This window comes from Melanostigma gelatinosum (assembly GCF_949748355.1).
Source record: "Melanostigma gelatinosum genome assembly, chromosome: 12".
Taxonomy (NCBI): Eukaryota; Metazoa; Chordata; class Actinopteri; order Perciformes; family Zoarcidae; genus Melanostigma; species Melanostigma gelatinosum.
The window spans coordinates 9256252-9269914 of NC_136645.1; the positions used below are offsets into that span (position 1 = coordinate 9256252).

General features: G+C 40.3%; 1 protein-coding gene across 1 annotated transcript in view; it reads left to right on the forward strand.

Moving 5' to 3' along the window:
- The window catches only part of LOC306786186 (VPS10 domain-containing receptor SorCS1-like), a gene marked incomplete at its 3' end in the record, with an annotated part of 38822 nt that extends 29785 nt beyond the window's left edge, over window positions 1-9037 (forward strand). Inside the window, exons 18-27 of the mRNA XM_079280876.1 lie at window positions 107-278; window positions 559-745; window positions 982-1115; window positions 1213-1336; window positions 1766-1878; window positions 2727-2861; window positions 5454-5553; window positions 5933-6041; window positions 7053-7207; window positions 8979-9037. Coding sequence (XP_079137002.1) covers window positions 107-278; window positions 559-745; window positions 982-1115; window positions 1213-1336; window positions 1766-1878; window positions 2727-2861; window positions 5454-5553; window positions 5933-6041; window positions 7053-7207; window positions 8979-9037 — 1288 coding nt within the window. The remainder of the gene's footprint in view (window positions 1-106; window positions 279-558; window positions 746-981; window positions 1116-1212; window positions 1337-1765; window positions 1879-2726; window positions 2862-5453; window positions 5554-5932; window positions 6042-7052; window positions 7208-8978) is intronic.
- Window positions 9038-13663: the final 4626 nt, after the last annotated feature.

A 13663-nucleotide genomic window follows, 5' to 3' on the forward strand; every position in this document is an offset into this window, starting at 1 on the left:
TACATTTCTAATGAATGTCTCCCTGTGTGTGCATGTGTTGTATGTCTGCTTTTACACTCACGTGGTGCTCATCTGTGTCTTTTCGGGGGTCTTTAATGAATTCCAGATATCGCCGGGCTTTGTCTAACAACTGCACTGATGGAACGCTGTTGAAGTACAGCCCCAGGCGACAAAAGTGTCTCCGTCAGGCCCCCAGGGGCCTCCAGCTCTTCACCAGTGAGGGAACACTGGTAGCAACCCTGGAGAGGAATGTCACTTTCTTGGTCTTTCTGGAAGAGGTGCTGCTTTTCACTTCATCAAAGCAACAGTCGTGTGTGTTACAGGGCGATACTTGTAGGCCTCGTGCTTTTCTGGAGTGTCGTGTTGTGTCTGTATATTGAGACGCTGTCAGAGAGGCTAAAGCACCAGCGTGTCCAATACGATGCAGTGACATGATTTACCACTTGACCGCTTTCTTGTAGATATTATGGAGAATGCACTCTGTTCCGTGTTGGCGAGGACACTGAAAAAAACAAGAGAGTGCAGTGTGAGTGACAGCATTGTGTTTTCTTTTTGGAGGGTCTCGGCTCCATGACAAGTGTAACGGTGGACTTTGGCGACGGCACAGCGATGTCGTACGTTAACATAAGCTCCATCGATGACGGGGTCAAGCACATCTACAGTAAAGTTGGCATCTTCCAAGTTTCTGCTACAGCAGCCAACACTCTGGGCTTTGATAGGGTGATACTCTATCTCCACGTCTCCTGTGAGTTAAATCATTTGTTTCATTTAAAAGTGGCTTTCTAGAACATAAACAATTATTGGCCTGTTCTTCCATTGATTTTCTAATTTGAACACTAGCCCCTTTTCCTCCAGAATAGACTCTGTCTGCATTATTTAAATCATTAAAAACATGTCTTCTGCTGGAATTTAGAGTATCCTGTTATTAGCCACATTTTAAGAAAACATTTAAATTATAGTGTTCATGTTTCCTCTCTACAGGTCAACTTGAACAGGTCCAGCTCTCGGCTCCTTCAGTTGTCGTCAAGAACAAAGCGGTAAACCTCACGACAGTGTTACGCCCCAGCAATGTGGGAACAGTCAGCTACTACTGGTGGTTTGACAACAAAACAGAGGTTCGCTTTCCTTTCTTATCCTCTTCCATGTAGCCTGTTTGCTGAATGACGTGACAGAGTCACAAGTCACATCTCTCTCTGTCTCTTTGCCTTTTAGCCTGTTGTGACTCTGGACAGAGCGCTGTCCTTCACTTTCTCCAAGGAGGGAAGTCACACCGTCACTGTTCAGGCTTCAGTTGGCAACACTGTCCATCAGGACCAAATGACTGTGGCTGTTTATGGTAAACTCAATACACACAGAGAGCCTCGAAATATAATTATAAATCGAAAACTATGGAGTCAATTTTGTGTCTTCATATCGAGAGGGAATCAACGAAAGTTTTGAAAGTAGTTTTTTTCCGGAGCTTTCTTGGCATTCATCAGTAGATGGTTGGGTTACTTGTCATGGTGTCACATGACCTGAAAGTATGGAATTTGGTGGTTGTGTGCGGAGCGAACTCCAAATCACTAGGCCATGAGAAGTGGACCTTTCCAAAGTCAAGAATCAACCTTCATAGTCAACATTGAGTTAATTATAATCATTACTTTATCCAACAATCAAAATTCATATGAAAATGTAAAAATTCTGAGTCTCTTCTTGAAAACAACATATATAATACGTACATAAATATAGGTATCCTAGGTCTGAACTTTATTCGATCTCATTTCAGATTATTTTCGGTCACACGTTTTGGGCTTTTCTTCTAATTTGGACGAGCTGAACCCCGGGGTGTCTGAGTGGCGAGAGGACATCAGCCGAGTGGTGAAGAGCAACATGGTTCAGGTCAGTTTTTCAGCTGCGATCTTTTATTATAAAGACCATGACACAATCAGGAATTAATTGAACTCCTTATTCAGATTTTGTCAATATGCAGCTTTGCACTCAAGTGGAGGGAGTAAGTCAAGTCTAATAAAGCAATGGCATTTCCATTCTTGGTTATGCTGCATTTATAATGTGTGCATGTGGTCTTGTCAAGTGTTGCACTCTGCTACCTGCAGTGTCTTCAACCTCAATTGCTGTCTAATTGTCATGTTAACCTCTACACTGTGATATTGCGCTTCACCTGAAATCAGTACAACCTTCCAACTGAACTTGTTAAAAACAGGGCAGTAAAAGCACCGCTGTGGTGTAGTTGCCATTTGCTCTCTAAAGAGCTGAATGCCATTGCCTTGAGAGAACACCAAAACACCAAAAAGAGAACTTAACTGTGGTTAAGTGCATCCGGTTTCCCCTCTCAGACATTGTGGGGATGTCAAAAGAGCAGCAGGCTATGTAAAAGACCTGGATACTGAGGTCTATATATATCCTACAGTAGCCCTCAGCATGAAACATTCACTTTGACCTTCTGTCTTGTCAGATATTACCATGGTTTACACTAGGAAACTGACAGGAGACCTCTGGTTACGGCATAAAGCCCTGGCCTTTACCAAAGACTGTCAAATTGAGCTTGCATGTTTCAGTTGATCCGTGCATTACATCTTGACAGTGACTGGTACTTTGGCAAATGATATGTGAAGCAGTGAGCCAGGAGAATCTACTCATTAATACAGAACCAAAGCAGAGAATATCACTCCAAACACTGTCAATTAGAAAACCCTTTTTTTAATGATGTTTTGTTGTTATCATGAAAGGTCACAGGAATAAATGAGGAGCAGCTCCTGGTCACAGTGCTCCCAGGTTTACCAACAACAGCAGAGATCTTCATCGTTCCTGAAAAGAAGCCAAGAGACGGGGGCATGGATGAAAAGTGGGCGCACCTGGATCAGGTACCGTCTCATCAAATTGTTTTAATGGCCCTCTGCAGATGTTCACGACAATGCGGTTTTCTGGGATAATTAAAACCGCACAAAAGTAAGCAGAGGAAGTCTGGAGAGGATATGCCTGGAGGATATGTCCTTTCCATTTAGAGTGCCGTACAACACTGTTGTATTGAGTGATCAGCTTGAGCTGTATTGCTGTATTAAAGTGATAGTTTATTATGTTTGGACATGTCTTTCACCAGAAAGTTACATCTTGTTTGAGTGGGTTGACGCATGGTCTTCTAGTGAGATGTTAAAAATACACGTTATAGGCACATGTACATGTAAAATACCCCCCCACACAGTATTTTACAGATTGTGGACATCAGGCTGAATATACAATTGATTTGATCGACTGTTGTATTCCAGTCTTCCTTTGGTAACTGCCACCATTTTGCATGATAGCTTTGCTCGTAGCCAAAATACTTTAAAGTATTCTGTGCCATAAGTGTATCAATGATTTTGTCCTGGTATGATGTGATAAATGAGTCATCAACCTCTGTTCATCATGTGGTTTGTAAACTTGCCGATCTGAAAAAGTTGATTTCAATTTTGGTCGTCTGGCTTTTCCCATATATTACAGCAATCATCCGCAATTATCTCACTAATCACTGATTGTTCTCCAGTTCTGCTATGAGGTGTTTTACACTTCACATGCTGAACATTCCAAACATTTTTCTACCTTCCAGGCAGCCATTGGTTGGTACTTGTATCGATGTAAAACGTGTTTTTCCTTGAGGCAATACATCACAATGAGCATCAGGTCCACATTTATTTTTGTCAAAGTTCCATTATTGTTGCACGGTAACACAGTTTTAAGTGCTTTGGAAAGTCTGCACTCCCGCACAATGCGACAATAAGGGTAAGTTTGACAAAAATAAATGCGGACATGATGCTCATTGTGATGGATTACTGAAGTCAGCCAAGTTTAGAGTCTCTGCAAATGTATGTTGATACCATGGTGAAATGATTGGACACCCTGGCTACATGGTACTGTAGGGGATGCTATGCTATTCTTTGGAAAAGGTCAGCAGTAATGAGGAGTGAACATGTTTTGTAGTAATTGGGGTAAAGCAATAAACTGGTGTGGTTCATTAAGCGACAACACACACAGAAAACAAGAGGAATATGTTCCGTTATTAGCATGGAGGCAGATAGGACCCATCTCATCTCAAATAGCTCCGTAAGACATCCTCCTCATTTAGTTTTTGAGTAAACCCCTTTGATTCCCTGCGATTCACACACACACACACACACACTCACACACACACGCTTTGTTTTGCAATCCCCCCTAAAGAGTAATGCATAATGTCAACACTAGAGGGCAATGTCTTCCCGTGTAACGGGACTAAAACAGCATCCATCAGAGCACTAAAATATCACGTACAAAGCATCTCGGTGCATATTGTAGACCCACTGCCACCTTTTAGAAGTTTGGAGGCTTAACCTTAAACTTGTGATGACAACAACAAAACCATAATCAAGTTCCAATGCTTCATGGTTGTTGTTATTATTCTTCAAAACTAATCTCTCAACATGTTAAGGAAAGCTATCAAATATGTAAAGGAAACAATAAAACAGCGCTGCTTTTTAAGCACCAGCTAAACTAAAGCTAATGTATTCATCATAAGGGATAGGGCCTCAATGTATCACAAGTAAACGTCATTTTGCTGGCTCACAGTCAGTCTTGAACGAAGTTAATAGATATTTAATTACATTGATGCATCATATAATTGGCAGCATCGAGAAAGGAGACAAACTAGGGCAGGCGGCCTGGATTGGGAATTAAAGAGATGTATTTATCTAAAGCCTGTCTGATTTCCTGGCAGAACCTCACAGACAATAGGGTAATAAATCTTCAGTTCACCGCTCTCAGCTCGAGTCAATGACTTGCAGCGTGGATGCATTAAGTGAGCGTGTGCCCACGCCCACACGCATGCATGTGGTGAGTGTATGTGTGGTGCAGCTTATTATAATGTGTAATAGATTTACTGACCCTGATATGCCACGAGAACAAAAAGTAATTATTCATACTGTGTAGAGCAGTCTAATTTTAACCAGTGGAAAGATTTTAGAAAGAGGAAGATGGAATTAGTGAGGCATGGCTAAGGACTCAAATGGCTTCTGGGACGGCATTTTGGTCTCCTGTTAAATGATTGCTTCATCTAGGTGTGAAAGCAGGGGAACTTCAGGCACTTGAGGGAGAAAAATTAATTTTCTGATGTTCGAACATACTTTGATTTCCAACAGCTTTGCCTCGCTGAACTTTAAATCATTAAATTGTATCTTCTGGAAATACAATCCTGCCACACCAATAGGGCCGCCCTTTTACCTGACGGGGTTTCCATCGTCATTCAAATTCTGCCGGCTTTCAGTGCAGCGGGTTCGGTTTTCCGTGTCATATCAACGTTTGCTCCTCTTTAGAAGGCAGCAAAAACTCTGATTCATAATTCAGGCTGTTAGATGAAATGACTGTGGTTGAAAGATTGATGACTGTGGAATATTGCTGTGCAGCCGCTGCTAACTGAGTCTTCTCTGCTCCATCACCCCTCCTCATAGCTTTCTCAGGTTCTGCTAAGTGCTTTGAACCAAGACCTCATCCAGTTCACAGTCAAACCGGGGGTGCAGGTGAACGTGTACGCCACGCAGCTGTCTCCAGGTGAGTCTGCTGCCTCAGCCACACTCCAACCCCGAACAAATGGAACTCTGATCCTATTTTAGGAGAGAGTTGCATTTCAGGTGGCTGTCACGCCACTTTGTGCCTTCAGGTTTCAAGGTGAAGATGAGTAGCAAGTCTACAGGTTTTGAAATGTCGTGTTTTAATTGTATTGTTGGTGTATTGTTTGTTTTTAATATATTTAAACTCCCTGGAGAGCAGTATTGATCATGAATGGATTTTCCTGGATAAAGTGTACTTTAGAAGAGAAAGACAAAGAGTTGATTGGATAAAAGCATCATATGAAATTAAAAAAATGCATTTATCCTCAGTTGGCCTGCATGTGCACTCAATCTTTCTTTCTTTTTTTCCTCCCTCAAAGCTCCTCTTGTGGACACCAGTGATAGTGGCCACAGTGGAACTGCAGTCATCATGCTCGTGTCAGTCGTACTGATGGGCTTGGCTGTCTTTGTTATATACAAGTTTAAAAGGTACAGTATACGGGATAAAACTGGACTTGTGTGAAGATCAACCCTCAGATTTTCAGGAGCAGGTATCCATGATAAAATAGATGATTGTTGTTTGTGTGTTTGCAGAACGACCCTGTTCGGAGTCGGCCCCATAAACTTCAAGCATGCATCTCACTCCTAACTCCCAAAACTTTCCAGAAGTATTCAGACTCCATATATCTCTGAGTTATGGACACCCGCGACACAATAATAGCTTGAGGAACAAGACAATTCCCCTCTGTCTCAATCTGCAGAATATTACAGGGAATGACAGTCTAATCAATTCCCACAGAGTGCTGAATGGCTGTCAGAGGCCTGCAGTTATCAATATTCATCTATCTGACAATGTGAGGGTTGACCTTTCGGAAATGCTAAACACAGCCATCCAAGGTGAGGCATACTCTGCAGAAAGGCAGGAAAGGTTGAGGAGATAAGTCCTGAGACAACATATATTATACAGTGAGGGACATACAGTAAATAGCATCCTCTGCTGCAGGTAATCCCATGCCAATCATAAAGGAATGGTTTAGTTCCTCTGTAGTTTGCAGGATCTGACTCATTATGAAGTAAAACATGACTTAACTTTCACTTTCAAGATCTTAATTACAACATTAAGAAATCAACTTTTTAGTTTCTAGAGCTGCCTCAAATGTCACCGCACCAGCTGTGGCACAAAATCACAAGGGGAGACTCTGAAATTAGAAATGCAAGATGTTCCTTTCTAAGTGGAATTGTGGGTGCATCTGAGGGGATGAAAAATGTATTGAAAATGGAGGTGAACAATATGAAAGTGAAAGAGCAATGCCCAGTGGAATGTGAAATGCCCTAGTTTCCAGCTTTCAAGCAATGCTCTCCCATCCTGACCAGTTAAAAATAGTGTGTGACACATTATGCTGAGTGGAAGCATTAGTGAAACAGAACTGATGGCAGGTTTACATCAGCGTGCCTTTTTAAAAATCTTTCTTTTTTTTCCCACCACTGCATGACCTACAGGAAGATCCCGGGCATCAACACATACACTGCAGAGCAGCCTGACAAAGAACAAGAGGTCATCCCGACAGTGACCTCCATAGACGTCCCAAACCCTGAGGGGGACAAGCTGACCTCACTGGACCATGTGGATGTACAGTTGGACTCAAAAGGCAGAGGTAATTATGTTCCTCCCTTTAAGCTACAGCTATTCCTCACGAATACACGAGGTTCTTTCTCGTTGTTATTTTCAGATTTGTATGTTGGACAATAAGGGTCTATTCTTGATGAAGTGTTTTATTCGATCACTTGTCAAAGCAAGTATTCGGTCTGTGGTATTGCACCTAAAAATAAGTTCAGGTTATCCCCACCTGCACTGTTCTCAATGCAGCAAATGTTGTCTTTGTGTGTACTGGGTCATAAAGACTGCAGGACGACCTAAAAGGTCAATTCATCCTCATGAACTAGTGGTAGTTGGTGGTCGTGGTTATATTTGCCATGGTTTAGAGATATGCAACTATTTCATGAGTATAAAGTCGTTCCTTTAAAAACTGTTCACAGTGACACATAATGAGTAAAGCCGTAAACGGTGACATTACACTTGCATCACTTCAGTTGAAGCCCATATTCTTTGCATGACAAATACAAGGATGCTCTTCCTGTTCCGCTGCATGTCCTAGACACTTTTCTTGTGTTTTCCTTGCGAATTGGCAGAAACAGTGATGCACTGTGCTTGGAAATGTAGTTATTATTCTTGTTAATTAGTACAAAATACTTTGAATTTGCTATTCACATACAAAACATTTATGTCAGCCAGTGACTTGGAGAAAATAGATGAAAATAGATGAGGAAAAAACCAGGATAAACTTTAACCTCGAAGCTTTTCTTTTCTTTGCGCTGCTGTTTAATGCTCAACTTGTTTTGCACGTGAATATATATTGTTTGAGAGTACGTAGAAGTACATATAATGTTAGAACTGAGGATTTTCTTTTGGCTTTGTGATTGATTGAATCAGTAGTTATGTTTGAATCCATGTAGGATGGGCCAAATGTTTGGCATGACAAAGAAATAAAAAGCAAACTTCCTAGAATCAATTATTTATGTTCACTGTTACTCTACCAGACCACATACTGCAGCATTCACTCCCATAAACCACTTACAGTTTGATCAAACAGATGGCTAATGTGACCGTACCTTAACCTGAACATTGTTTGTGAAAAGACTTGTTGCTATTACATTTCTGAAATGTAATTATTTTAATGCTATGAGCCCCACAAACAACATGTAATTCACCCACTTTGTTTTTGAGTTGTGGTATAAATCACAGAAACAGATATCCCACCACCTACATAAAACCAAAACAATTCAAATAGTTATAGTTATACATATAGTTACATATCACATATAAGGGAGAAAATGTTTATTTATTTTGTAAATTGCGTGAACCGACCCTTAAGTACAGGAAATAAAGTTATCAAAAATGTCGCATGTTAAAAACTGCACCGCCAAAGAGAAACAGTGATCACAAGTTGAAGATACATGATATTCGCTTATTGTTAAGTACTGATGCTATTCCCCCCGTCTTATCATACAGGAGATACCAAGACACCGTTCTTATTATGTGCAGTATATTTATGTATTTGTCAGCCTGAGTTTGTCACAGCAAGGTATTAGTATTCACAGGTAAGTGAAGCACAATCTAGTGCAAGCTAAAGTGATGAGAATGTCTGGGTGAATTATTTGACCCAATAAAATAATTAGTGCATCAGGAAAGTAGCGGAGTGGTGAAAGCATTTTCATCAAGAAATATCTACGCGGTTCCAGTTGATTTACTTCTAAACAATCGACCCATCCAAGATAAATGTGTTTGCCTGCAAAAAATACACCCGTATGCAAATCGATACATAAAATTCCTCCTCTGTGTCTCCCTTTTTTTTTCTCCCTTGTCAGGCTACCTGCCATCTCACACTGACATCAAGCTCTCTGATGAAGCGCCCCACGTGTTTTAATGTTGAGAGTCGATGACCAACTCGAAAGCAATACATCTTCTTTGGCAGTTACTTCCAGCAAGCTATGAAACCACGGTCACAATGAATGGTCTCGAGTGTTTTGCTACCCTTGCATCGATGGACCAGTTCACACTGTGCTGCCTAATCCCTCTGAGGAGACTGTACAGATTTATACTTGCTTCTTGAAAAGGGGACACTTTTTGACTGAAAATACTTGTATTTTTGCAAGGACATTGATCTTTTTATGTAAATAATGTACATCCATAATGAAAAAAAAGGTTATTTGTCTCAGCTGGTTACAGCTGCGTCTGCCCAAATATGAATATATCTCACAGCTGGGCAGATGTGATGTATAATAATATCTCAAAATATGTTCCTATTTCTGTTCTCTGGGCTTGTGTTTGTGAAGTTTACTTTAACTATGTGGAAATAGCTTATCTGATTAAGACAGTGAGGGAAGCAGATTCATTAAGCTCTGTACAATCAGTAAATCTTATCACCAGATTCTCATCAAATGAAAGCTTGCAATATCCAGGAGATGAGGGAGGGCTCCTTGTCCCAGATCTGTGTATTCCATCAAGCCCGACTCTTTGCCGCTCAAAATGTGAAAAATGTCATAACAAAAACAACAACAGAAGATTAAAGGGGAAATATACTAGACTGGTATATACAGTAGACGAGACACTGAGCAATCCCTCTTGTGTAGGAGACTCAAATAAGTCATTTTAGTGACAGTGGAATAGAAGCTAACATGATTAATGCCAAACCTACTTTAGACAGATTGCACACAAATTTCCAATCTAAATCATGCATATGGATTATTTGTGCAGCGGAAATCTTGCATTTGATTGTTTTACAGTCAATTCGTCTGTTAAACAACGCAATGTACATATTTGTTGCCCAGAGCATTTCTTGTACATTCTGGTTTCTATAAATAGAGCTAAATGTAAACCGTGAGAATAATTCCTGTTACCAAAAAAAAAGCTATGGTTACAGCCGCAAACACATACTGTGATGTAGTAAAAAAGTGCTGGATCTGTATTTTAATTAACTGCTTATTTGTTCAAGCTTCATTAGCTATTTGTTTGTCTGATTTACCACCATGAAGTTAAAAGACTTGAGCTCCTTGACACAGTTATAAAACATGTTTCATGTTCTTCTTTGAACTGAGCATCACTGTGAAGGTTACAGGAAGAATGGCAACGCTAAAACCACACCAGGATTCAACGGAAACATGTTCTCATTTGACACCTTTTTATTTATTCTGTTTATCTACCACTATGTTACCAGCATCTCCACCTGGCATTTCCTCAGGAGCCGGCAGTCTGTTCTAGGTTTTGCCCCCAAGGACTCGGCGCACAAAAGTCTGCGGATTTGTTCATCTCCGTCGCTGCAAGGGACACGGAGATAGAGAAGACGTATCTCCTGTCAACAAGGCTCAGCCTACGCACAGAGCTTTGGTCAGCCGCTGTACTGAAGTTCTTCTTCATCCAACTTTTCTTTTTAAGTGTTGTCAGCATCATATGTCAGTAAGACAAATTGACTGGAGGCTTCTCCATACTTCTTTCCTCCAACGCTGCGATTGAGCCTGAAGCATAAATAAACTCTTTCTCTACGTCAGGCGAACGCCGTCTCTCTACACCGGTCATCAGAGAGTTTTTGTCGAGTCCCAATAATAAACCTGTGAATAGGACTGTAAACATATTTGCATGATGATTCCCCCCCCCTCCCCCTCCTCTTTCAAGATGGTAAAAAATGTGTCTCAATTTGAAAAGAAAAATGTAATGTGAACTGCAGTATTTTCCGTTTCTCAAAGGCTGGACAGCTCATTCATTACAAGTGACTTGCTGTTCCTGTGTTTTTCATTTGGTTTCGCAGAAGTAACCATGGTTGCAGAATAAAGCAGAAACTAAACATTGATGCAGTGTGGCGGATTGTTGAACTCATTTCCCCAAAGCGTAAAGCGCTTCATTCATTCCTGCTGTCTGTTAAACTCCATGTGGTCGACTGCAGCATTTAGTTGTGTTTGACCTTTGGTTTAGTGAATTTCATAAAGGGCGGCGCTATGACTCAAACTGGTAAGTTTGATCGACGGGCACCCTCACTCGAATTTGTTGCTTTTTTCTGCTTCGTCTCCAACAAGTGTTGCTTAGCGCACTCAAACTTTCAGTTCATCCATTTGCGTGATCCAATAGGGCCGAGCAGGAGGACAATGTAGCCTGGAGTGATTCTAATGGGCTAGTTCCTTGGCTCTCCCACTGTGCAACTAATTAATTGCCCCCTCTCCAGGAAATCGACACACACACACAATCAAGGAAGATTTTCCCAGAATGGGTTGCACCTTGAATGACAAATGTCCCACAACAATAACCCCACAGCAATATTGTGTTAGCCACAGTGTGAAATTGATGAGCATGTTTCCTTTCATTGAGTGCTACATTAGTGTCTGGCTGCAGCGAATCATCCATTAGGGATTGTCACCGTTCAATTTGATCGTGCACCGCCGAACATCCCGGGGCAGTTAGAGAAAGGCCTCGGTGTTAATTCAGACTGAGAGCAGGACCGAGAATAAGACTCTCGGGGCGTTGACGACTGTTGGGAGTGATGGAGATTGGTGTGCGATATGAAGCTGTTGAGGTGGCAAACAAAATGCAAAACAAAGGAACAAGGGCCTTGTTGCTGCATCTTTGTGCGTGATGAATCATTTCAGCCAATCAGCCACACAGTTCTGTCCTCCAAACCTTTCTGTCTCATTGGCATTTTAAAGTGAAAGGCTTTTTTTTCCTTCTAAATCGGAGGACAGAGAATGAGCAATACTAACGGCAGTAGTTCTTTACAAAATCGTCCGTTCCTCATCATTCGACGACTGCCTCAGTAATTGTTCCCATTAAATAGAAACCATCTGTAACTGGCAACTTGAGTGATCGAGGTAAAATGAAGCTCAGTCAAAGTGTCAGATTGGAATCTTCACACGGGTGTTATCCCACTTCTGCCCATTAAAGCTGACTTCAGAGCCTCTGAGGGATCATTAAAAGTGTAATGCTGAGACTGATGTGGCTGCTACAAGGCACCTGACTTTCAGATAACACGCGCTTCATGAATCTTGTTTTCAGGTTTATGTCACAACAATGCAGACATTTCTCATTCACTGGCAGCCAAAGAAATCCGTCTTCGCATCCTTCCGCCAGGAGACAAGAGTGTAAACTATATTATATTCTTACATCTTCCATTTCAACAGAAACGTGGCGTGCATGCATAATAGATACACATGATTCAATATAAAAATACATTTATTTTTGAACAATTTAAAAATGGCAATTTGTTCACAGTAAGAAATATGATTCAAAACAAGACAATTTATATATCAGACAAACATGAACAATATCATAGATCATGCACACCTTTTTGCAATTGCACAACTGGACTATTAGACAAGGTGTCAATTATTTGTTAAATGAAACTTTAAAACCAATGATTGTGTGTGTGTGTGTGTGTATATACATATACATACACATATATATGTATACATACATACATAAAGTACTTGCTCTCCCTAATATATCATATCTTTTATCACAGATTATTAGGGCATGCTACTGGAAAACAAAATCAAACAAATGAAAAAGATGACATCCAGTTTCTTGTGAGACTGAAGTACATAGAAACATACTAACCTACTAACTGTTCAGTGAGTCGACCTTACATTAAAGTAGGATGATGCTGCTGTACATTCCTTTACATTCCTCATCTCTCTATGTACAAGTTTACAATATTTCTCCTTCTAAGGCCATACCTTCATGTTCAAACATCACATTTTCCGTTGTGTGCCATCATCTGATGAGTCCTTTAAAGTTAACTTACAAAGCAAAACCAACGACATATTCCTTTCCGATATTCCTTTCTCATGAGCATTCACAACAGTCAGATTTTGACATTTCTAATATAAATATTCATGAGTGTATATTTACAACTCAAAGACCTCTAGTTATAGGGCGGTAAATGTTTATCCAGAGCGTAACGTTAATGTGGTTTATTAAACATGAAATGATGACTAAAGCTATCTATCAATTATATTAGATATATTATATTATAAGGAAAAAAGAAAAAATGTAAAAACAAAATAAAAAGGTTACGCTTGAGAAATGTTATAGCCTTCTCAGTTCAATGTGCCTGTTAGAGGGAAACATGATCAACAAGTACTGTAATATTTCATTTGTATTACATTAAGTGTGTTCATCATTTTAAGCCCTGTATCATGATAGTCCTTAACGGCCTAAATGTCCTTATAATGAGTCGTGTTCATTCTCTGTCATTCAATGCAGAATTGAAAGTAACTTTAAAAAAAAATCGATACATATACAGTGAAGCCTATACATGGTGTCTCTTGTACTGACCTGTTAAGTTAATGGTACTTTTCTCATTTCACTGTTTCTTATAGATTCTGCGGTATATTATTTGAAGAACTCTATTCTCTAAGAACACTATTTTCCTCACAATTAACACAAATGATGATATGTCACAGGCGGTTCATCAAAAGTACACAATGGCAGCTGAATAACCATGAAATAGATGGCGTTAATGTAGAGCCCGGAATCTTGAGGCTAATTGGACATTTGTTTCTGGCTA